This window comes from Molothrus aeneus, chromosome 1 (assembly GCF_037042795.1).
Source record: "Molothrus aeneus isolate 106 chromosome 1, BPBGC_Maene_1.0, whole genome shotgun sequence".
Classification (NCBI taxonomy): domain Eukaryota; kingdom Metazoa; phylum Chordata; class Aves; order Passeriformes; family Icteridae; genus Molothrus; species Molothrus aeneus.
In genome coordinates this window covers 81,699,456-81,725,793 of record NC_089646.1, presented here as the reverse complement: position 1 = coordinate 81,725,793, position 26,338 = coordinate 81,699,456, and the positions used below count along the sequence as shown (strand labels likewise).

The 26,338-nt window shown below is 37.3% G+C and overlaps 1 protein-coding gene across 2 annotated transcripts in view; it reads right to left on the bottom strand.

Moving 5' to 3' along the window:
- The window catches only part of SEMA5A (semaphorin 5A), a 313,648-nt gene that overhangs the window by 25,591 nt on the left and 261,719 nt on the right, over positions 1–26,338 (bottom strand). For both annotated transcript variants that reach the window (XM_066559905.1, XM_066559914.1), the window contains exon 18: positions 9,233–9,458. In XM_066559905.1, coding sequence (XP_066416002.1) covers positions 9,233–9,458 — 226 coding nt within the window. The remainder of the gene's footprint in view (positions 1–9,232; positions 9,459–26,338) is intronic.

The window sequence follows — 26,338 nt, the reverse complement described above, 5'->3', positions numbered from 1 at the left end:
TGAACTAGACAATTTACTCCACCAAAGAATGATAAAAATTATCTCTCTCTTGCACAGGAATTACCATCAGAAAATCTCCAAATATATTACATAGATATAATTGCCTCTGTTTCACAGGAAGAAAGTGACAAAGGAGACAGGACTGAGCTTCCTGCAACAACTCCTCAAGCCAGTTCCCCTGCCCTCCTGCAGGGCTCTGCTTACTTAATCCACCCAGCCTTCACTGCTGCTGGCTGTGTACAGAGGCTCATGGGTATCCCATGCACTGTGCTTATCCTAGCCATATTCAGACTTTAGATAGTGTCCACTAATTATTCCACAAAGTCTAGCAAAACTACCCTCTTGTGAAAAGCAATGTTTTGCCAATTTAAAAATCAGTTTATTTTCCACTGAGTTAAGTGTTCTAAGCCACATATAAGCTATGGAAAGCAGCTATGGAATCAGCTATGAAAATTCCTTTTTAAAATAATCATTTTTCATCAAATGGAAAACATATTTTCTAAGTTTAGTGCAGAGAAAAGGCATTAGATTAAAGAGCAATGGATGAAGTCTGCTACTTATCAGTGAGAAGGGACACACAGATCGTGTACACAGCATCCAACCAATAGACCTGGATATATCCCTGGGTGAAGTTCCAACAATCTGCAGTTCATTTGAGTATCTCTGTCACTTTGGGGCTTGATCCTGCAGGTGAAAAGACTCCCTCAACTGTACTAAGCACAACACTGAAATCACTCTTGAGTTGTAGCTTTACCTCTAAGCATCATTACTAAGCATCTCCACCAACTCTGCTGGGATTTCCTACTGTTGTCAAAGGAGTTCATCTTTCCCAATGGAAACTCTAAGATTGATGGACCAATAACTGCATCTTTTATTACAAGTACTTATTTAAGGAGCTGTGATGAGGGAAGGTCCTGTGAATGCTACTTCAGCCAGCAGAGAATGGGGCTGGCTCTCTATGCTAGAGCTTCAGTATTGACAACAGAAGTACAGATGAATTGCATCAGCAGTGGAGAAATGCAGGGGGATTGTTGGCAGCTCTAACTGCAGCACAAATGTCTATTCTTAAGGAATTGTTTTGTGCCCTGCCCACAGGCATAGGCACTGTGGAAGTATGAAATGGAGATAAAGAATCAGAAGATTTACTGAACGATGCCATGAAAACAGACAGAAATAATACTGTGAGGAGTCTGCCCAACAGCAGTCCTGTTGGATCAGCCTTCTGCATATTCATGATGGAGGAGCCTCTTATTTGCAGTGTCCACCCTATTTCTACCCATGCTTATGGCATTAGTAACACTGCTTAACTTCTTCCCCAAGAAATATGTTCACAATCATCCCAAAGTAAATGAGAGTTTGCATGTTTTGATTCAATGCTTGATAAAGTGCAATATTGGAATGATGATGCATTGACATAGAAATACTGGTAATAAGAAACTGCTGAAATTAATAAGAAAACAGCAGAACTGCAGTATAAAAATGACTAAAAATGGATAAAACCTTTCAGGAATTATAGAGGGTAACTATTTCTCTCCTGCTGTGCCAGATTCTATTACACAGATATTAAAAGCAGCATTTCAAAAAACACTACATACATTCAAATGCAAAAAGAGGAGCAAGTACAGAGAAACAGAATGTGAATTATGAATACAGGTCCACTTTCCTGCTCTGTGAGACCCTTTTTATGCAATTTTGCATCACTCTGATAATGGAAATTCTCAGGTTATGTAAACAGTGAGCTCTGAAAACAAAATAATAACATATTTAATACCAGAATTCTAAATCAAGGGGGTTTTTAAGTTATTAAATTAAGAGCAATGCAAACAATGAGAAAAGTATTAATCAGACTAGACTGCCAGTCATTCCATTCACAAATCACTGCAGGGTGTATCACTTTGTGCTGCTCAACCCATCACAAGCCTCATAAGAATACTAGGGTATTTTGAAGATATTTTTGCAGGATATGTGTAGCTTTCTAAGTCCTAGGAAAAACGTACGACCTTATCTGACATTATGGTATTTGATTTCTTGGGATTTAAATTGGGGACTGGGGAGTGAAATCTTCTAAGGGAAAGCTCTAAGGTAGTTTAGACCTGAAACAGAAAAATATTCCAAAAAGAATCTTTTCAGTGTGGAGTTTCGTCGGCAGCAAGTGTTCCCCTGAGTTTTCTTCTTTTCAAAGCATTAAAAAATTTATTATAAGGACCAGTCTTTTCACAGTTTTACAGTAGTTAATAAAGTGTTCATAAAGGGGATTTTAGAATTTTCAGACAGAAACTACGCAATAAAAAATTAACATTATGCCGTTAACAGCATGAAAAGTGACAAGATCAGTTTGCATTCTGGAAATACTATATATTCCTTAAACAACATTATAGCCTTTTACAATGAGGGGACAAGGTGCACAGATGAGGGAAGAACAGTGCATATTACTTATCTCAACTTTAGTATTGGTTTTAAAACTGACTCCCATAACTTCCTACCAGACAAGTCAACAAAGTATGAGCTAGATAAGTTGAGAGTGCAATGTATTGAAAACTGGCTGAGCAGCCAGGCCCAGAGGACAGTGATCAGCCATTAAGAGGCCAGAGAAGTCACGAGGTTCAGTCCTGATTAACACCATCATTAATGACCTGGACAAGTCTGCCTTGACTGTGAAGACTGGCTGATACACCAAACAGTCATGTCACACTTCGACAAGGCAGAGAGAAACGTCATGGAGTTCAGCTGGGGAAAATGCAAAGTCCTGAATCGGCACAGGAAGGACCCCATGCAATCATACTTTGAGGCCAATCCCCTAGAAAGCAGCTCTGCAGAGAAGGATCTTGGGGTTCTGGAGGACAGAAAGATGAATGTGAGCCAGTAATGTGCCCTTGGGGAAAAGAAGGAGTTTGGGTTACCCAAGGAAGAGTTTTTCCAGTAGGTCAAGGAAGGATCCTTCCCCTCCACTCAGCACTGGTAGAGAACTCATCTGGGGCTCTGGCCCCAGTTCCTGAGTCCTTCAGCTGAGAAGTCCTGTTTCTTAACTGAGGTGGTAGAGGGTATGTGGGGCAATATAAAATCAATCAAAATATTACATCGTAGAATTTGTTGAAGCAAAAATTCTTCAGAAAGTAAGTGTATATACAGCACCAGGTCCTAACCTTATCACAGTTTACATCAAATTCGACAGGAGAAGGCATAAATAGAAAAGCATTGTAATCTTTCAGAGCAAGAGGCACAAAATTGAAAACTCCAAATTGTCTCATTAAACTGTGGTTTTCTTGCTTGCTGCTTCTGTTTGCAGTTTGGGCCGCTTTCAGATTGTTCTACATCCAACTTCAGAGACAGAAACTAGATTGTGCCACCCAACAAAATCCAACATTAAGCTGCTTTTCTCAGCTTACCACTCCCAAGATAAATATATATAGTCAAACCAGGATGCAATGGCCAATGCCCTTGGCATGGTAGCAGCAAAAGTCTAGCTGCCAAAACAAAATCTTAATTAAAGCCCATCTACAGAAATACTTGTAAAATCTGCAAAGACAATGATCAGCCATAGCACCATCAATAAACTAATGAATAGCTTTCCCAAGACAGACAGAACATCTGTAAGTCAAATTCCGATCCAACCTTTATGACAGGTTCATCATATAAATGTTTTAAACGAAATTGTTCTCAGAAAGCCTATGATTGACTTGGAGCCCTATGAACAACTAGAAGCAAAAATTCTGCTTACAGCTTACCAAGAAGCTAATTTTCAGTTGTTCAGAAGTCATACTCCAGTAACAAACTGCTACACACTGCGGCTAAAAAGGGCAGCTTTAACTACTTGATCCCAGTACAATTTTAAAAAGCAGCTGTGCTTGTCTAAGGTGAAAAGTTCCACAAGTAACAGCAAGTACTGCAAAAACTTCAGTAAAAGCCATCACAGTGATTTTGTGGACAAAATAACCATTAACTTCTAAGATCATGGAAGACAAAAGATATCAAGAGACATCTAAACAAAAGACTTTTCTCTCATTTTAAGTACTTCTGCTTTGTTCAGCATCAGTAAAATTATAGAGAAATTAGTACTGCCCTGTGATGATTTACTTATTTCATAATGCAAATATAGCTGAAAACAATTGCCTAATTAATTTACATAATTCTGATATAAACCAAGATGATTCTATGATTTATAAGTATATTTTTAAAACTTTTTGGTTGAATTGAAATAGCTTCATGAATACACAAGAAATTAATTCTGTCTGAAGACATGTTAACATGAAAGTTACCTGCCCTGACTAGCACAGGAGAAAAAATCTGCCTTTGCAAAAGCTTGTAATGAGACTTTGGTTGGCCTGATTCTGCTTGAAAATTGCAACATTCTCAGCCAAGTTCAATTAATTTGCCTTAAAAGTGAGGCTCTGTTAAAGCACATAGTTTAATAATAATTCCCTAGTCTAGCCTGTAGCTAAGTAATACAGCTCTAAGTAAGAGAGAAGTAGCTGTGACACCTGATAAATTATATTACTTGACTGATTTATGACTTATGTCCTGCAGTTCCAACCTAACAAAGAAAATTCAATTATCCAAGCAGTCTAGGTTCATGACTTTAGGAAAAGTTGATCTGAAGCCAAAATTCAGGTATCCTGAATCATTTCTAAGTGACAGCATGAAACACTGCTTGAAGTGCAAAGGTAACAAGGATAAGCAAAGATTGTTTCAGTGTTGTCACTTTATGAAGATAGTCTGCAAGTTATTTGACAATACTATTGAAGCACAAAACTTATATAACTTCAGGCCTAAATACCTAAAACTTATAAAAAACTTTATAAACCTTCAAAACATAGTAAAATTGAAATAGTAAAATGTAATGGCAAACATTAATGCAATGCAAACATGACATATTTTAAAAACCCAAAGAGTATGCAGATGGAGGATATCATGTTAACATAACTTTATTTCTTGTACACAGCTTTTCTGTGTTTAATTACTTAACCCCAAAGTTCCACTGAGTTGTACTTTGTCAATCAAACTTGAATTTGTCATCAAATTCAGTTCTAGCTTCCAGAATTCATTTTGTTCTTGCTCAGAATACCACAGCTTAGCTTCAGTATGACAGTATAAGAGATAACAGCTCAAAGCGTACTCCTCCTGAGTACAGGACATTCCTGATTATCAGCACATGTCCTATTCTGTAAAAAATTCTGAATGCACTATCGATTTCCTGTGGTTAACACAAGGAAAGATTTAATCAAACTTTTCACAAGAGATCATAGCCACTAGGAGAGTAATTCAGACAAAATCACATCCTGCCTTCACAAATAACTATTGTTATGAGGTTTGAGATAGAGGAAGCAGCAAGAACTAGGAACCTAGGTGCAGATTTCCAGGTGCCTGGGGGAAAAAAAAGCAAACAAAAGAATCTTTAAGAGAGAAATTCCTGAAATTAGAAGTATTGCCTTTGTTAATTGCTTTCAGAAGGTATTTTGGAAGTTAACCTGGTCTCACTCTGGCCATGTCAAAGTCAAGTGTCTTGTCTAAGCCCACCATAGCTGTCTGCGTTGTACACCATGGAAAGAAGGCAGTATCTATCTCCTTATGGGTGAACTGCACCCATTATATCAGATGATTATCTTCAATGGGTCCCTCATTCCTCAGGGGGCTGAAGTTCTCTTTGAAGACTACTGTACAGTCTAGACTTTGGTAAGATAAATTCAACCTAGAAGTATCAGGCAACCTCATACCTTGTGAAATATTTATCCCTGGGTTAAAAGATTATGTTTTCAATAAAATTATTACTATTTATACACCAGATAATCTTACAGAGAGCCAGCATGTCTAATGTAGATATTTAATATGTTGCATAAGCACATATTAAAGCCTAGGGTAAGGTAATTTCTATACTCTGAATGCTGGATTGTACAGACTGTGCATGAAGATGTACAACAATGTACACAATCTCTTTCAGTTTATTTGGAATAGCTGTCTCTTTCCTATCTGAGCACTACATGAAAACCCAGAGGCAGGGAACAAGATTTATTTTTATTTCTTCCTAATCAAACTTCAAATCAGAAAAGCATGAATACAGTCTGCAAATGCTACTGCTTACTTGATTGAGATGGAAATCTTACCACACTCAGGAGGAGTCTAGTGGGTTTCCGGCAAGAAGTTCTATCTCTAAGCTCAGACTGCAAAGAAAGTTTGCTTTGCTAGCATCTGACAGTGAAACATGATTCTGTTTAACACGGCGTGACTATAGTTGCACAGTGGGAGATTATAGGCAATGAGAAAATTTCTAACAAATGGCTCCTATCTGCAAGGAACAGAAAACTGATCTCTGCAGAACACATCTTTGGTAATGAGGTATGCCAGGCACTCTGTACCAGAATTAATCTTTCTGTAAAAGCCAGAAAATTGCTACAATTCAACATGGAGATAATGAAAATAATGTTTCACAGCATCCAGGCTCTGGTCAGGTGGAAGTAAGTTATGATGTTTTCTTGCTATCGAGGTGAATGCACCTATGAAGGTGTCTGCCACAATTCATGGCTTCCCATTCTTGTGACTTCCCTCTGTCCCAAAAGCTACAGCTACTCTACATGACTCTTATTCATGTATTTTCTTCCAGTGAAATCAAGGAGCAGAAAAATGGCATTGTGTTGGCCCACATCTAAACCTGGGAGCAGGGAAGTGCTCCTGAATGCTTTCAGCTCCTGAATGCCGCAGTTTGGATGCAGTCAGCAAGTTTCATCTCATCAGCAAATCAAAATGGTGCCCTCTCATCCCTCCCTCAATAAATGTTCCACTCCATACTGTTCTGACATCCATAATCAGAAAATTATTAAGCAAACAGTCTCAAAATAAAATGTGCTATTGTCACCAGAAGTGTATTGGTTAATGCAGCCACTTGGAACACTGATCGAGTTTCACCTTTCATTACAGAATAATTAAAGACTCACAGGCCAAAATGAATCAAAGAATGAGTGCAAATTAATGACAAAGCCATAAGGGCACTCACTAGAAAGAACAGACAGATGTATAATAGTTTCTGCCCTGTCAAGTACTCAATAAAAAGTACTTAAATATTCAGTAGTTTTGGGATTAGTCAGCAAAAATCCTTCACCCAGATGAACATTTCTATAACTATGCAACAGGGTTGGGGTCATGCACATACATTTCTCCAGTGATGAATTATTTCCAAATGAATAAAAGCAGCAGCTTCAGCAAGATGCAAAAAAAAAAAAAAAAAGTACAATGCCAGGAAATTCAGGAGTATTATGTTCAGAAGCAAAAAAAACCCCAAAAAACTTCATGCTAATCAGGCAAAAATGCACCTGAACCACCATCCCCACCCCCATCACTTGCACACTGAAAAAATGCTTTATTTAACAAATTATTAGGTTTGTTACTTCTGTCTATATTCTGCAGGAGTCAGATTATGCATCCATCTCCAGGAGAGGTCTTATGATTATGACTTCAGAGCTGAGAGAGGTGTCTCCATGCCAAGTTTGAATTTCTTGCAGCAATGGGATCTATAACAAAGTGGCTCTTCTCTGGTTTGCCTTACTGACCTCCTCTTGTCATGCGTTGGCTTTTGTATACTCCTCTCTTACATGCCGCCATTTCAGCTATCAGATCAGATTATAACTAGATTCTTCTGTACCTTTACTTCTACTTGTGATAACTTACCCAAGTCTGCACTGCCTGGTGAGAAAAATATTCTCTTTCTCATTTAATCTCATGAAATTTTAAAAACATATGATCGTCTAAGTGCTGGAAGACAGCAAAAAGCAGCAGCACCACCTTGAAGTCTCATTAAGAACAAGAGACAGGTCATACACCAAGAGCAAAATCTTTGCTCAATAAAGTCTGAAATTTAGTTTGGATGAAAACAGAATAGAAGACACTTGTGACAAGAGTTTCTCCATGCCAAAATCTGCCTTGCTATCCAGACATAAGTGAAACCCCAACATTTGACATTGTAGATTATCTGAAATGGAAATGACATAGAGCACAAAACTAAGTCTTATCTGGAGTACCATTAGCTTTGGTTTATGATTTCACACACTTCACTACTGTATATTTCTTCAAAAAATTGCTAACATCCTGCCCCCTCCAATGAGACACAGATGCCAAGCGAAACAATAAAGGTTTTGTACAGGATGAAGGGGGGAGCGGAGGTGATGGGGGGAGAGAATGGAAGTTTCTAGCATATTATCACAGAAGCCAACTCTGCAGCCTCCCCCACTACCAAAACCTTGACATGTAAACTTAGTACAGGCAGGAGCTTAAAACTGACTTTCACAATAGCTGGTCTGTCTGAAGAATACTGAGAATTAGATAAAAAGTCCAGGGACTCAGAAACTGTTCTCTCTTTGTGGCCTTAGATAAGCCAAATGCCTTCAGTTATCCTTTTTTTCTTCAGCTAACCTGGGTCTTGTGAAGATACAAAAGACTATGTAAGTGGAAAACAGGCCTATAAATATTAAAATATAATAATAAAAGCACAATATTTTTTAAATTATATGACTAAAATATAATACCTTAAAAGATACATCGATATACAATTAAAACTAGTTAATCGATGAAATGCATTAATAAAATTAGAATGACTGTCAAAATTTATCCTAGTTTTAATTTTTTATACTTACACAAAACTAGGTATTACTGATAGGAAAATAAGAAAATTCTGAAACAAAGTAATTCCAATTTAAAATCATCTAAATTTGAAAAGATTTTGAAGGGGTTTGGTTTTCAATCTCAGAAATGAACAGGACTTTCAATTACCAGGAAAAGCACAACACAAACTTTTATAAGAGAAATCAAGTTCATAAACTCCTTATTTATTTAAACACTTGTATGAATCTTATAGTTGTTATTTTCAAACTACTGAGCAGAAGTGCTTCTTAGAATATTACATATTCTGGAAATATGTTAATGCTGCCCAAACTCACCCCTAGTAAAAGCTCAGGCGAGTATAAGGGGTAATAGAATCTTACAAGATCAGGATTACTGTGAACAGAATTAAAATAACCTAGCAAATCTCATAATAGGTGATGCAAGACACTTGCTTAGGCTGAATGATGATGTTACATCCAGAAGGAATACAGGCTATGCTCCCTACTGGGATCACTGGGCCCTCCTTTTCATTATCAGTTCTGTTACACACAACACCAGCAAGCAGGAACCTCCGCTCTGTGCTGAAAATGGAAGTGCAGGCATGTCATTCGCAGGGGGCAGGGTGAGCCCGCCTGGCTTTGCTCACCATCTGTGGAGCAGCCGCTGGTGCCGTCGCTGGAGCAGTAGCGCATCTCAATGCGCTGCCGCCCCACCTCCAGCAGGTTTGGGTCAGGCAGGCGCGCCTTGCAGGTGTATCGGAAACGCTGCTCGTAGTGACCGCCGTTGTCTGAGATGTTCACCGGCGTCCAGGGCGTCCAAGGAGTTGTCTTTTTTAACTCTGGGCAGGCGTTGGTGTTGCAAGGCTGATATTCCTGAAAGAAAAAGGCCATCATAAACACAATCATCAAATACAACCTTAAAAACACCAAAAAAAACACTCAGACAAAAAGACAACCCTTTAAAAAACATACTCGGATTTTTTTTCAACATTTCTAATGGCATTGATCATCAATGAACTTTTAATACCAGTCTCAAGCTGAAAGTGGTTTTTCAGCTTCTATGCAAGCTCAGTACCACACTGCTAAAAGCAATAATATATCAGCACAAATTAGATCTATCACATCCATAAAAACAGTAAATCAAACACTCTAAGTACTGTAATCAAGGATATCCTTTATAAATTAATAGCCCCAAGTAAGGTGAAGGTAAATATGCCAAAGCTTTTAATTAAGAAGAATTCTAATAAACTGCAGGTACATGTCACAAAACAGCAAATAATTCCTTGGTAACATCTAGTGGCATATAAAAAAGCAAACCACTGCCCATTTTGTATATTGCTTACATACTTCAAAAGGGACAACAGATAAAATATGTTTTATATTACAGATTCTGGCTCACTGAGGTGCATGCTACTCATAGCTCCAGAATTGCTAAACGTATCTTCAGAAGCAAATTCCCTGTGGAGTGATACGCACTAAACAGAACAGATGACATTTAAGAAAAAAATGAAGAATTGCCAGTATTCTCACAAATGCAGACTTGTCAGTATTCTCAAGCCCCACAGTCTATGTCTTCTGATGAGTATCATCATGGTCTGTAGGTCCTGCCTATTCATTTTCCAGAACAAAATATACTTCATCTGATGCAAATTCTCTTTATAATTTATGGATGAATTTAAACAAGCATTGAATATCAGAATGAATTCACACTGAAAAATTATTAAAGATGAAAAAAAAAATAGGCATCAGTTGCAAAACTTTTAAATTATCTCTCTACCTCTTGCCTGTAAGAAAGAGAGACCTCCCTCTGAAAAGGAGCCTACTAAAATTTGTAATTTCACTAAATACTAAAAAATAAGGAAACAATAGAAATAATGGGTTTATCATATAGTACAACCTCCTTTTTCCATAATCTCTACCCCAGCTGATACCACCATGTTCCAACAAGCAATAGATTACCTAATCCTCTCTTTCCCACGGAGATAATAGTCCTTTTTACCTTGTACTTCCCTCAGTCCACTCCCTGTTCGCACAGATAGTGTAACTTATGAACATACCCAACTAGGTTTAGACCAATCACTTTAAGTCCATATTTAAATTTAAAGCCTGTGTTGCTATTTCAAATCTAAAAGAAGCTTATTGTCTGAAAGCCTTTCTAATTTTTCCATCTGTTAGAGTTGGAAAAAAAAATCCTCAGAAATCCCTGTCCCATTAACACAGCAATACACTGGAGAACCCTCCATTATGTTCAGGATTCTCAAGTTCTGAGGCCACAGGGATTTGTGACAACCTTGTGTTTCCACAGTTTTATGTTACTTCATATATAAAGAGCTCTTAGACCAAAGGCTTCTGCTGGACTACTCTTGTTCCCCCCCGAGGGCTGTGCAAAGTCCTTCCCTACCTTAAAACCTTTTGATCACTTCTATGGCGACCACAAGTCATACTCAGGCACCATTCAGGGAAGAGGATCAACCTTTCTGGGATCTGAGTGCCAGCCTGGTCTGGTTTCTGGTTCAGAAGACAGCAAAGAACAAGCAAACTCTCTCCTCCCAGGTACAACAGGGGAAGTAATTTCTCCATGCCTCCTCAGGACCCAACTCTTTAAATCAGGTGTGTCTTAGACTTAGGACAGAACATGTATGACTGTCCTCCTTGCAGCACATGAACTGTAAATAAAGAAATCCTTAAATCTGCCTTTCCCTCTGCTTTTTTTTTCCTTTATTTTTTTAAGATGTCTAGCAGTGATGAGTCTATCACCTCCCTGGATCAGCTGTTCTGCTATTTAGTAATCTGCAAATCTAACAAATTGCAAGTTAATATGAGGCTGCATTTTCCCCTTAATTTAATTTTCCAGTCACTGAATTTTGCTGTGCCTTTTTCAATGATTCTGAGAGTGTTTCTTGTCCCAAGCCTACAAAAAAAATTTCATGCCCAAATACCCATATATAATGATAAACTAAGCTCAGCTTGTTAAACCTACACAGGATTTAAAACTTGATCTCCAGGTCCTGTGCACCCTAATGTCTTCTATTTGTCCTATTTCTTCATTTTCCTTAAGACTGGACACCAAAAATGGACTTGGCATTCTAGAAGCCATCTTATCAATACAGCATGCAAAAGCAATCATCATCCCATTCGCCTGAGAGTCTGACTTTAATATGCACATTATTGCATTAGTGTTTTTTCCTTCTACAAGATTGTACAAAGAGTCGAAGTAGACCCAATTATCTTTGATAACCTGTCCTTTTCTAAATCACAGCTTAACAACTACCTATAGATTTTTATCCCACACAAGAGGCTGGTAGTATTTGGCAATATTAAAATATGTTTTATTAGCTTCTGCAATTATCTAACATATTATTTACTACCTCACCAATCTCTGTACTACTCAAGCTTTACTAAAAATGTCTTATATCACTGTCTAGACTGTTGATAAAAATGTTAAGTGCTATTGACCCAAGAACTGATTTCAGGCAGACTCTACTAGACACAGTAATTTATATCTGCCCATTGACACCACATTTTTCAATTTGTCAATGAACCAGCTTTTAGTCCATTTAACATTTGTCACATATTTCAGTTTTCTGAATCAAATTATTTTCTGTTGCAAAGGTAAATGTCTTGGAAGAGGAGATGTGCTGTATTACTTTCAAACATCTTGAATCCCAAACTCTTCTTTATTAGTAAGTAAGCAGGAAAAAAATCAACTAGTATAGTAGCTACTACACTGTTTATTTCAATATAGTCACAATAGTCTAAAAGTTTCAGTTCTTCATTTGCTATTGATTTTTATACTGATATTTTTCAGTCAAAACCAAAAGCTGCTAGAAATATGAGGGTTTTCTTTATTAGACATGGCACAGAAAGGTGAGGGTCAGGTAAAGCAGAATATGTGAGGTATGTAATGAACTCTTTGTCAAATAAATATAGCTAGTAGAGGAAGAAGTTAATTTAGTGGCAATGCATTGAATGTTGCTTTGCTAACACACTTCTGAGATGAACATGTCAGCTCCCCTGCTTCTAGAAAGACAGACTGCCAGTGCTCAGTATGCTTCAGGATGTGTAGTCCCTTCATACACCCTGACAGAGAGCATATGTTCCTATGCTGTTACCAGCATAGAAAGAAAGATGTTCCTGAAGAGTGTCTGTGAAGACTACTTATTAGTGTTTCCTTTCCTCTTGCTTGCTGCATAGCTTATATGAAAGTTTGAGTGCTGTCATGCTTATCTATTCAACCACTGGATAATAACCACGAAAGGCTCAGAAAGCTGGGGAAACAAAAGTACATGTACTTTAACTGGAGAATATTTACAGCAGTAAATAATCTCTCCAAGAGAAAATTCAGAGGACTATTGCCAGAATGGATGACTCCTTGGAGTTCTGGCACTAATAATGACCTGGAAGAGCCCCTTGGCTTCTCTCACAGACAGCGAGTGCTGCATTGCTCTGCTGACTACCACATCTGCCACGGAGGAATCAAAAACCACACGGTGCTCGTTGAGAACATCAAAATGATCTGATGCTGAGAACTCTGGTAAAAACAGAACAATGAACTTGCTCTGAATTGCCTCAGATGTGGAAGTGAGGAAAAGGGGGAGAGAAAAGCCATAGTTCAGATTACACATGGATATATTAAGTGCTCCTAGCATGAAGACATAGTCTAACAGGAAAGATTTGAGAAGGAAGAGAGAGGGAATATGGAAACTGATACCTCTGCTTGGTTTATCCTCCTCTTATCACCTTGTCCAATGCTTGAATGATTTACCCAAGAGGGATTTCAAGAATATGGCCCTCTCTAAATCAGTTTTACCAGCTAGAATCATGGGCACATTAATCAAGTAACCACGTGTAAGTCTCAGATGAATAAAAGTCTCAGATGAAACATTGAGTTCTCATCTAGGTGGTAAGGCAGAGCTAGAAAAGCAGTGAGGAACTCTGCTTCAATAGTGCTGCTAAGAGGAACTGAGCAGCTGCCAAACCACACCTCTGACATTCCACATGGACTGAAGGGAGAGATGGGGTCAAGCTCTCCTGGGGGATTCTCTAGGTACTCAGAGAAATACTGCTCAGTGACAGATTATGCACATTAGTCCTTAGGGTACACTTGTGGACTCAGAGCAATAATTACTTGAGACCATTTACAGACTCCAAAAATATCATTGCAATAGTTGAAGCTTAACTACATTCTCAAAGTTCTCTTTGTAAGTTGTTCTAAAACTTGTGGTCTAATTCACCATATTGCGGCTTTTAGTTTAGACTGGATTTAGCCAGTGGAGACAGTTGAATTTAGGCCTGGCTATACCTGGTAAAGATGCAGTAAGAGTTGTAAGACTAAATTTTAGGTCACAACTCAAAATTGCAGGTTTTTGGAGATCACTGGAAATTTTACACAAAATACACAAATAAATACATACCTCACAAAATGCATGTCTATGAAAATTATATATTTAAATAAAAAATGATCAACAAGAATATTGGTGGTAATATGAGAAAAGACATCATAAATTAAAATGATTATTTGTAATCATAATATATCTGGAATCATCGTTAATGATTATGCTATTAAGCAGCTCCCTTGTTTCTGTCCTTAAATAGTATTCCCTAGTATTTTTGCAAAATGGAAAAAGAACATTAGTATCCTGTTTTCTACCAAGATTAATTTAGAATTATTTCGTTATATTGTTTTAGAAAAGGACAAGTAAAATGTAATTTCAAACTAGAAGAGACTATTGTTAAATAACACTGAACAAAACAACAAAACTCACTGTTTTCTCCTAGAGGACATGGAACTGACTACTTTTTTTTGCCTCTGCATAGCTACTTCAGTCAAATTCCTAAACATTTTGAGAATCTCTGAGACTTTTACTCCTAGTTTAAATTTGATTTTAATTAACCAAAAAACAGGATACTCTGATATCGCCTTAAAAAACTAGACCAAAATATTATCTACATTTGAAGTACATTTTTTTTCATTACAACCACAATTCAGATAGAGAGTTCTATTGCCATTTATATGTTTATATTATGGAGGGACTTCTCCTAACAAGCTCTTATTTCTTTGATGCATTTGGTATGTCTGTGTGGAATGCACTTCCATGGCTCTCATCTCTGTTTTTCTTTCTCACCTGTTAGTGTGACAGACAAAGCAGCTAAATCAACATTGACAGTGCACTTAAATATTTTCAGTCCAAGAGGTATCTTTTATGATTTTCTTTCAATATATTTTATTAGTTCTGAAATATTTTTTGAATCACCAAACAATCCATTGGTTAAAAAATACTTAGAAATTTTTGCTTTTTGTTCCAGCACGCTGAAATTCTATTTTACTAGCCCAAAATAATTCTTCAGGTATTAAGACACCAGTAGAAAACAGTGTTGCTGATCCATAAATCGAAAGGTGTAGAATGTCTGTCACCTGAGACAAGACAGAGCTGCAAGACATGAGAACCTCAGTCTCTCAGCCATCTCTCAGTCCCTGAGTTTGCCACAGCAGTTCATAGTTAGAAGAAAGGATAGCTCTCACATGCAAGCAAAACAAAGGCCAAACTGAATGCAACAGGGCTATAAAACTCCAGAGAAAAACAGCGCCCATGTAGAAGGGGCCTTGTTTACATGTCAAAATGCAAGCTCCCTAAAGAACTAACACACCCTCTCTCTCCCCAGGAACCAAAAGACAGATAAAATTTATCTTCCCATGTTTAAAAAACTCAAAAAATCACTACGTGAACTTTAAAAAAGAAATGGCTCATTTATTTTTACTACAGAAATATAAAGTATTGTCTATTTAAAGAGGCATTTTCAAATTAAAGCAAACAAAAGACAAGTCCCTCATCATATTTCTATTTATTCCATCATATTCTATTTATTCTATTTATTCTATTTAAAAAGCCAGGTTCTTCAACCAAATACCAGTAGATATACCTTAGTTGAGTGTAATGGTGCTGCTACAATACTCCTCCAAAATCATGACATGAAAGAACACTCAAACTCCATTAATTTCAATCTATTAAGCAAAACATCTTCTACCCTGGAAATTTCACTGCTATACTTGGAAAACAAACCCTAAATGAATTTCTGAGATCCCCAGTGTATTTTAACCCCACTTAGACATCCTAGTTTTTAGGCAGTGTTTTAGCTTCAGTCGACATCCATAGGAGGAGTTCTCCTGATTCCAATGGAACCAGGACTGCAGAGACTATTGCTCACTGCAGATGCAATCCTGCAGCAATGTGAAGTAAGGGTAGGAAGTTGTGTCCATAATGGACTTGAAAAGTATTTTGATGGATAGAGGGAGGAAAGTAATTTTCTTCTGAACCAAAAAGATGTGGGTTTTGGCTGCAAATTCTGACTGCACACAACTTTTTGTTTCAATTTTTTGTATTTTAAAGAAAAGAATTGGAAAAATCCCCATTGGTCTAAAGGGCAATTTAAAAGGAATTAAAGGTTGAATTTGGATCCCTTTTCCTTGGAGGAGTTCAAGGCCCTGTGGGCAGGTCAGGGGATTAGGACAGTTCAGGACTCAAATCCTTCCTGTATTCAATATCGCTAATTTTACTTTGATAAGGGAAGTTCTTATTTTCATCACCTCTTCATAAACCCATCAGTTTTTGGAGTGAACAAAGCCAGCACTTTCCATTTTCTACCAGCCATTTGTGTAACTCCCCACTCAAAAGCTACATTTTATGTCAAACTCATCAAACTTTTCTGAAGGAAATTGCTACTACTGAAAATTACTGTTTTGCAGGTAAGTTCCTGCTTAGGAGATTGGTGTCCAGGGGTCATTTTCTCCAGTTCAGGAATCTTATTGTAAATTCCACCTTGTCTGTGGTTTTGTATGCAGTGTTACAATCTGGCACATAATAAACATGCCTCTCGTTCTAGCAGCCCCACTGCGAGGTGGGAACCACCAAAAGTGGGGGATGAGAAGATGGGGATGTCACCACTTCAACCCAGAAAAACTTAAGAAAGCCAGAAGGGCCTGTCAGACAACTAAGGATTCAATTATTTTTGCCTGAGCGTTGTCATTTAGACTGGTGGAAAGAAAAGAAGTATTAGATATTACGGATTGGATGAAAACAGAACACACAGGACCATAAATAATCTAGGCTGTAAGGCTGAAGGGATTGTCCACTTATAAATGACTGCATGGATTTACCAAAACTGACTGAAAAGTGATTTCTATATGGCCACTTAGTGAAGGCCTCAACTGCAGTAGGAAAGCCAGGACCAAAATCTGAGTAACATCATGACAAGTAGATGGTGAAATATAAATATCATTAAAGGTAAATTATGTGTTACTTGTAAATGAATCAAAATAGATTTTTTCAGCTTTAAAAATCCACATGTAAATAGCAGCCCTTGGAATACATCTTTATTAATTTAATTAAAAAGAGAGAGAATGCAATTTTACCTTTAAAATTAGGAATGTGCCATTTGAAAAGACCAGGAAAAGAGATGTGGCCTCCCTGATCACTCAGTACTTCAGAAGCAGGGAAAAGGAGGTTGTTCAAAATTCCATTGTGGGAGGTATGATCAATGCATAAGAAAAAGTGAATTCCTGGAGCTCAAGGACTTACTGCTCAGCTGGGCCATGCAAACAATCTGTACATGTGGCTTCATTCATTATAAATGCAAATTCAAAGGAAGGAGGATTAATTCAGATGGAAAATGGGTGATTTCTTTTGCTATAATAACTCAATTTTTTGCAATTAGTTTCAAAATACTCTTACTGAGAAGCTTAACATTTTTAATGTTGGCCCTATAATTCCTGACAAAATCTTCTAAATTGCTGAAACAGTTATTATTAACTAAAAATATATTTTTAAAATTGCTGGAAATCATGGCTATCCAAGTATTTATTAACTGAGAGTAAGACTTTTAGGAGCTAATCCAATAGTCAAAAAGACATAAAAAGGCTATCAACTCCTCAATTTTAGAGAGTGCTGCTTCATAATCACTGCAAATCTGTTATCACTAATAAATTACCTTCATCTCATGTTTTCCTTCATGCAGGTTTCTAGATAGACAAAGAAAGCTATGTTCTTGTTGTAAAAGGAGATCCCTAACAACACATTTTTAAACACCAAAAGTGGAAGAAAATTTGGAATTTCAGTTTCCACAGGCAACGTCAGAGTTACTTGGCTACTTTGTGACCCATAAAAAGTTTGATTCTTAGGTACCTGATGCTTAGATTCACCCAATGCTAATTTCAATATTTTTCAATGTGGCAAATTGGCTCCTTTCTTTAACAAGGCAGTTTCAAATTAGGCACAGCTGTAAGGTAGTTCTTGAAATGTGCATACTGAGGACACATTTACTTCCATATTATTTAAACCTGAAAAATCAACTGTGTGAAAAGCCTGCTGCCAAGTAATGCAGAAAATTAGAATAGTCATTATTATTTTATATCTATCCAGAGATCACACTTTCAGATACTTATTAATTTATCCTCAATCATTCATTATATAATCAGTGCAGCCTTATATTAAAAGTAATGCTTTTACCAGCCTACAGTTCATCATTGATCTTATTTTCTACAATGAGACAATCTTTTAGGTTCAGCTGGACTATCACAATTTAGGATCAAAATCTGAAGGAAAAAATGCAGCTATTAATCACTGGTACATCAAAATTGACCTGATAGTGTGAAAGTATTAGCTGCTTATGCAATCATTTAGACAACAAGCATTCAATTACAGCTCTTTTACTTGTTTTTTGGGGTTTTCCCACATTAGTTATAAAGATTAATAAATTGTGTTTTATAAAAAACTGGAAGCAAAATTTCAGAAAACTTTTTAATTTTGGGAAGAGCTGAAACCTGGTTTTGCTCTGAAAAGCTGATTATTGTAGTATTCTTACTGTATTCTTCATGTAAAGGACAACTTAAATGATAAACCAATCACTGGAGGGAAAAATTCAATAATCTCACTCCTGAGATAACACTTAAAATGTTAGAGCAGTTACTAAATAACAGATGTGTAAGTGATGGAAACGGTAGAAAGTGAACAGATGAGGAGCCATGAACTTCAATTCAGAGTTGCCAGTCCAAACCTAGGAGCTGCAGTAAAAAGCAGAACTGCTTGCGGAAATGTGTTCAACTGTGGAAGTATTTAAACCCATTGGAAATTGATTTAGATGCACAAAGACACAGGTTCAGAGATTTTGATCATTGCACTTTCTGATGAGGTAGCAGAAAGGCAGTGATCTGCCCTTCTGAATATGAAGTCACTTAGTAAGGGATCTGAGTATGGATTTGGAAGCCCAGTGAATATTGCAAAATATTCAGCTGTCAGATCCATCCAGTCCTAGATAGTTTTTATCTCATCTTCAAAAATATCAAATACCAGAAAGTTCCAATCATCTACTCAGAGGAAATTCAAAGATGGAAAGTTAATTTGCATATGAAAATCCATATCTTCACAGCTCAAAGGCCATTCCTTTATGTATAAGTGAAAAGAGAGAAACAAACACATCTCCCATTCCCCAAATTCTTTTAAAGCAATGTTTGAGACTGGACACCATCTATGGCAAATAGATACAGAAGGTAGGTTAGAAAAAATTCCATTGTGCTATAAACATCTTTTTCAGGCCTTGACCAAGGCCTGTGGAAGCAAACTGAACCAAAAAATGCACTTAAGCACAATTTAATACGTTATCATAGCACAAACATCTGCCTTTCCCCTGGGCAGAAGTTACAGCTGAGCTGACAGATGTGACTGTGTGCCCACACCTCAGTCACTGCTGTTACAGTCAAGAAGATAAACACAAAATCATCCTCAGTTATAGCTTGTAATCACTTGGACAAGGAAGCACTGCAACCAAAAAGCCAACATATTTGTTTCTGCCAACTCTGCTATGGGAAAACATGACCTTTAGTAAAGGGGGACACCTGAGCTAGTTAAATTGCTGTAGCAAGCATCAGTTTAACTCATGTGTTAGAGCCCCTGGATATGTGAGGAAAAAAAATACCCCAAAAAGTAAAAGGACAATCAAAAGAGTAGTTTAAAATTTTACAAGTTGTTGCTTGAAAAGCAGAAACAAAGAAACAGATATTTGAAAACTAGGCTTCTAGTTGTGATAATAAATATAAATTCAAATTACCTACAAATTTTCATGTTTCTGCTTAACATGCTGAGTAAGTGAAACTGCAGAGACAATTATAAATATACAATTGTCTGTCATTTTCTCATGAGTGGGTATTAATTTCTTTTAATTAAATCATGTTTATTTAACACAGGATTCAATGTATGGCTCTGTTAGCATTTTAAATGCTGTGGGTTATCTCACCTAGCTTCCAAATTTTTCTAAAGGCATATGGGTCTCTCATATGGCCTCTGATGTATCTCCACTACAACTTTCACCCAGAAGTTCACACCTCCTATAGCTTCCCAGAAGAAACACATGGCTCTGTTTAGGCAAATCTGCATCTTGCCTTTGTATCCACCAATGGTGCCTGTCATTTGTCAGAATCACATCAGAACTGAACCTCCTGTTTCACATTTTCAATTTAATTTGTGCCAATCGAAAAACCTCCCTATAAATCAATTTCTCTCATACAACACTATATTTTTAGACATTTTAATGCTCTTGGTTTTATATAAAGTTTATTTACAAAGCTTTTAAGTTGTCTACATTTTATTTTTGAAGCTCTGTGTCTGCAAAGAAAACACTTTTTGATCGTCAGCAAATTCCTGGTAAGACAGATGTTTCTGGGGGAAAAAAAAAACTACTAGTTGTATGCTGACTTCATATTATGCTCTGTTTCCAGTATGAAGATACATCAAAAATAACCATGGGCTTCCTTTGCACCTCCTCAAATAGGAGCTGTTCTGTAGGTGGCATGATCTTGGTGTAAAACAGATCAAGTTTTAATTGACAATAGACTGTGTGTTTCAGCTTAGGATTTCTGAACACTATGCTCTGCTGCTCTGGGGAAATTCCTTAGGATTAAAGCTCTCTCATTTTACACCTTGTTTGACATCTCAGCAGAAAGGCTAAGCAGTGTATAGGGGCAAGGTGGCACTGCTGAAGACATTGAAGCCAGAAAGTTAATGAAGAAAAGAAAAGGAGGAGATTATAGACTGTAAAAAAATCATAGGAAAGAAAATACTGTGGTAATGAAAATAAACTGACCAGGAACAGTCTGGTTTCCTGAACAAATTAAATCAAAGCACAGTTCAAATGGAGCATTTTATGACTCTTAACAAGTTGGAGATATAACAATATATATTTTCTGAACACAATACTCATGAAAGGTCCTAAAGAAGGACTTTGCTACTTAATGTACACACAGGATCCTTAGCTTCTCTTTATACACAGCTATGCTCATCTCAAGTCTTGTTGCAAATTTCTGCATGCCGGCTCCGCCCTATTTCTTGACATAACATGCACATAAACTCATTTATAAGATGAAGAAAAAAAGGAGATGAGAAAGGATTGATTCACACTGCAGTGACCAAATTGGGCAGAAAAAAAACCCCAGTTTGTCAGTGAATATGACATCTACTAAAATTTTTCTCTTCAACATACTAGAAAAAGTACATAAATAGCTAAAAGCTACAAGAGTTGAGTCACATGCCAGAGATTGGAAAATTTAACTGTGGCACATGCCTCCCAGATGCTGAGGCTGCAGACTGCCATTGGGTAGTTAGGAATGCTGTGCTTGCTTATCAGAGCAATATGCAAACAAACCCACATTAACTTATTGGAAAAGAGGGATGGGAAATACATGATAATGTATTTGTAATATTCCTAGCAATGTGGAGAGGATTTACTGCCTGTTACTATGGAACCATGGCTGGAATATACAACTGAAACTCATGTGACAGAATTTTAGCTCAAGTTCAGGATGGGTGCCCTGAATTTACACAGTAGACTTTATAATAAAGGCTTCATTTTGACAGGTCTGTGAGCATACCATCAGCTCTTTTTCATTTTCAGGACAACGACATTAACAGCTGGAAAATAAAAGTGTTAGTGTTATTATTTTCCTAAAAATGGCAATTTGCTCTATGTAAGTATTTTGTATTCACACTGTGATTTTAAAATTGAAATGTCTGGCTATTTATAAACATTCTGGCCTACGAAATAAAACTTTCAAGGTAAGTTTGATGAGAATTATACTGCTGGAGCAGTCTATCCCTGAAGGACTGCACTCTCTGGAAGGGACTCATGGTGGAGCAGTGCATGAAGAACTGCAGTTTCTGGGAAGGACCCAAGCTGACTAAGTAAATGAAGAACTGTCTCATGTGGAAGGGACCCCATGCAGGAGCAGGGGAGGACTGAGGAGTTTTACCCCTGCGGAGGAAGGAGCAGCAGAGGTGATGTGTGAACCTCAGCCTCCATGCCCATGAAGTTTAGCCTGGAAACAAGGGAGAAGTGGGGGAAAGGTTCTTTTATGATTTGGTTTTAAATCTCATTACCTTACTCTGATTTGACTGGAAATAAAATAAAATAAATTGATTTTCCCAGTCAAATCTGTTTTGGCCATGATGGGCAACCTAGTAAGAGATCTCTCCCTGTTCTTACCTCAACCCAAGAGCCTCTTATTATATTTTCTCTTGCCTGCCAGGATGAGGAGGGGAGCAACAGAGCAGCCTTGGCATCCAGCAAGCCTCAATGCAGACCATGACAGGGGTGCAAAGTTGGCCTGAAGTTGTACATACACAAAGAGAAAATTATAGTTAAAGATTTTTGTGTTGAAGGATTTTTTCCCCCAATTGGACAAGTTGGTAAAGCATCTTTCTTTCTCTCTGACAGCCTTCTCTGATACTCAGGAATTTGTTACCAAAATACATAAGTTCACAGGAGAAGAAGTCTTTTTTTCTAGATGCTCAAAGACAAGGCAACACCAGTAAGACCAGTAAAGGTAGAAAATGGGCCAAAATAGGCAGGATAGGCAGTCTGCTTTGTTTCTTATTTTACCTTAAGAAGCCTTGGAAAAGATATTTAAAAGGGAAACAAAAGAAAAAATAGAAAAGCAATAAAGGTAATGACGCTGAGCTATTTGCATACCCACAAGAAGTTCTTAATGTCACTACATAAAACAAAAGCAGCTACAGCTAAATAAATTCCATTGATAAGAAAATGCAGATATTTGATAAGAATTTGGGGATGAAAGTGTGAGAGACTGCAAGCAGTCCCTGGGATCCCAAGGGAGAAGGAAGAAAGAAGATAGAATAGAATTTTCAATAATCTTCATGCAGATTAAATTCTCACAAATCCTCAAAGGGAAGGCTTGAATGTGGCTTCCTAAAATGCTAATTCACCTACTTACACTGTTGCAGTTTTAAAAGAGCACAAGAAATGGTATATCTTTTAACTTTTAGTTCTGTAATTCATAAATGTGTTTTTGTGGGACTATGTTTTGGTCACAGATTCTAGTACATCTTAAAACAGCGGTTTCTTATCAAGGCGTGGGTGTTTTAGTAAATATTTCAGTATCAGTGATGATGAGGTACAGAACATTCTGGTCGGGGAAGGCTTGGTTTATAAAAGCAATCACTCTGCAGAGACTGAATGGTACATGAACTCTCTGTCTTAATGGATCCCAGTGCTATATGAAACCTAAGCCATTCAACCCAGGTACTTCTGTACCAGAGAGAGGCATGAAAGAGATGCCTAGAAGGATTTCAGGAGGCAGGAATGCCACATGTAAGTTTACTAAGGATTTGTTTAAGGTACACAAAATCATGTATCATCATCCAGCTTTCTTACTCTTAACATCAAATATTGCTTGTACAAATTATTTCAACAGATGCCATTTTGGAACAGAGTTTTTTTACTTTGCCTTTTTCTTTCTTTTACATTTCATACAAGCAAAATAATATTTTTGTAGCTGTTTTGCCACCTAAGATTGCCTCTCTGTCTCTCCATGTTTAGACAAGTCTGTGAGAAGTCACAACTTTGAAGTTGTTTGTTCCTTGAACTCTAGCTGATATAGCCAAATCACTTCTTAAATTATGGAAGCGTTTTTTAAAATCTCATGACAAAAGAAAAAAAGTTAATGTGATCAATTTGCAGGATGACAAAGAAAGTATCTGATTTTACAAAATGGAAAGTTTTCTATGTGTATCCTTTGAAAGAGCCTATGGCAGATGCAACAGGGTAATTCTTTGTTTTTAAACAAAGATTCCAGACAGAATCAGTCCAATGTGTCACAGTCTTATCCCTCAGAGGCAAAAGACATTTCATTTTGTATGTGTGAATGTTCCAAGCTAGAACATTCCACTTGAACACAGGATCTGTAAACACATGGCTGCTCACATCTCTCAAAAACACAAATCATTACAGAAAATGCTAATTACTTTTTGTAGGATTCAGTGACATTAAGCCATCAGAAAATTTAAATCATTCAGTATTTCAAGTCAAATGAGAATAACATCCTCAAATGCTTTACATGCCCATCACTCCTTCTATCAATTTAGCCTCAGAGAACAATTCTTAGCACAGGAGGAAACTGAGTGAGAACAGGAACATCATCTTTTGTTACAATAGTACTAAATGTGATTATTACACCCTAAAGTTGTGGTTTTTTCTGAAGAGATCCTTTCTTCTAGCAGGAAGGAGAAGTGGGTGCAGAGACTGCTTGCCTTTCTAACAAACAAAGCAATTCCTTGCTAGAGGGTCACATGGATTCACATTATGCCAACTTCAGATTTCCTTGAGACTCCTATAATGAGGTCCCATGAGCCCCTTTCATACACTGAAGATTATTAATTAAAAAAAAAAAACCATTTTAGGCATAGGAGCTTAAGAAAAACAATGAGCAGATGACCTGTGTATTTTATATCTACTTTAATTGAGTAATAAACAGAAGCATCTGGCTCAGAGGAGCTCTTGATCAGAACAGCAACATGTAATGTTAAGATTGTGTAGTTTTATCAGTACAGTGATACAGTATCATCTTCTTTCCGGCAAAGTGAAAACAAACGTGGGCCTGCCTGGCATCACAACCAGTGAGATATGAGCATAAAACAGTTGCATTTGATCAAGGGAGTCTCCTACTAATCAGCAGTTAAATGAGAATTTCCAATGTTTGTTAGCAGGATCAAAAACCCCAGATGCATCTTTATTTGCCCACAGGATAAGGCAAATAGCACTAAGAATCATAAGCTCGTGCCATAAGTGATTTATTCCAGTGGATGTGAAGTGTACTGCATAAAATCCAGAGTCAGCTATCCCAATCTTTAGTTGAAATGGGATTTCTGAAACACTGATGTCCATATGAAGGGATTCAGGTTTGAAAATCCAATGTTTTGGGTTTTTTTCATTGGTATGGCAAGTGCCATTAAATTGTCTGAGGAGCCCCTCTTGCATTCCAGCATAAATGGTCCACCTAAAAACTTGAAACCTAAGCATAAGTAAAGCACTAACATGCTTCCTTGCTTTGTAGCTCAGTAAATATAGACTAAGTGCTGCTTGTACTTGGCCACCAGTTTTGCATCAAGCCAACATGCTAGGCTAAAGGACCTGCTGGGCTGTGCCTGAGCTTGTGCTGGTTTGCCAGAAGATTTGTTTGTGCAAGCACCAGCAATTGTCTAATTACCAGATCTCTATTATCTGCTTTAACTTTTCATCAGCTCTGTTATAATTGTGTGATGTAATGTCTACACTAATATGTATTTTGTAACTAATGGGCATTTGCAACATGTAGTCACTGAGGGCAGAATGACCCATTAGACCCCTGAATAAAACACAGCAGAGAGGAAGCTTTGAAAGACCTGGCAGAGAGCAATACCTGAAGCCCAAGGGCCATAAACGTCTCTGATGGCCAATTACAGGTCATCAAATGAGTGTGACCCCAGGAGCAAGGTAAGTCAGGCCATTCTTCTCAAGCCTTGGGGAAGCAGAGAGAACAAAGAGCAAGCACCCAACATATGTAAAACACACGTTACACAGTAAATTCAGCTGCAATATGGACTTGAAAATCAACAAATAATAAGCAGGCTGTGAAGCCTCTTAACAAACATAAAAAAGTTCCTGACCACATCCTAAATTGAGAAAAAAGAAATCATAAATATCAATGTCATACTTCTGGCCAAGGGCTCAGGATAGTATCCAGTTGCTGTAAATCCACCCCCAGACTGAAAGCATCAACCCCCACATTGAGGGGCAGTGGGAGGGCCAGCCTAACACCAGAGAAAGGCAGAGACTAAAAAGTTTGTGTATTTATGTTACCAGCACGTAATTTAAACTATTTGATAAGGCTGTTATGAATGTAAGAAACATTAAGACTGTAATCAGACTAAGATTAAATTCTTGGCTTCATATAAATGGTGTATTCTTTTTTGCCTTTAACATAATTATAAGTGTTAGTAAATAGGTGGTAGTCCAAGCAATCTGTTCTCTAACTTAAGTGCAACAAAATTCTCATAAAATACTTCACAGTTAGGAATATTTTCAAATATCCATGTGCAACTTTAACTCTTATTGTTACTAGGTCCTGTATTGGAATGATTGAGTTTGCAACTTCATAATTTCCTTAAATGAAAAGAAATCAATCATGTTTCTTAGATGTAATTGTGATGAAGCCTTTACCAGTATCAACCAACATATATGAAACTTATTTACCACTGGTATCTTTGAATTCAGAACTACAAGACAAGAAAATGTGAAACAAAAATCCAGAAGCTTTAAATCTAACCTTTCTTATCGTGTGATATCAGCAAAGATCTATGAATGCCAGGGCCTGATTGTGATTATACAGTAATTATACTCATCTGATATAGAGGGTGCAAATGGGACTGTGAAAT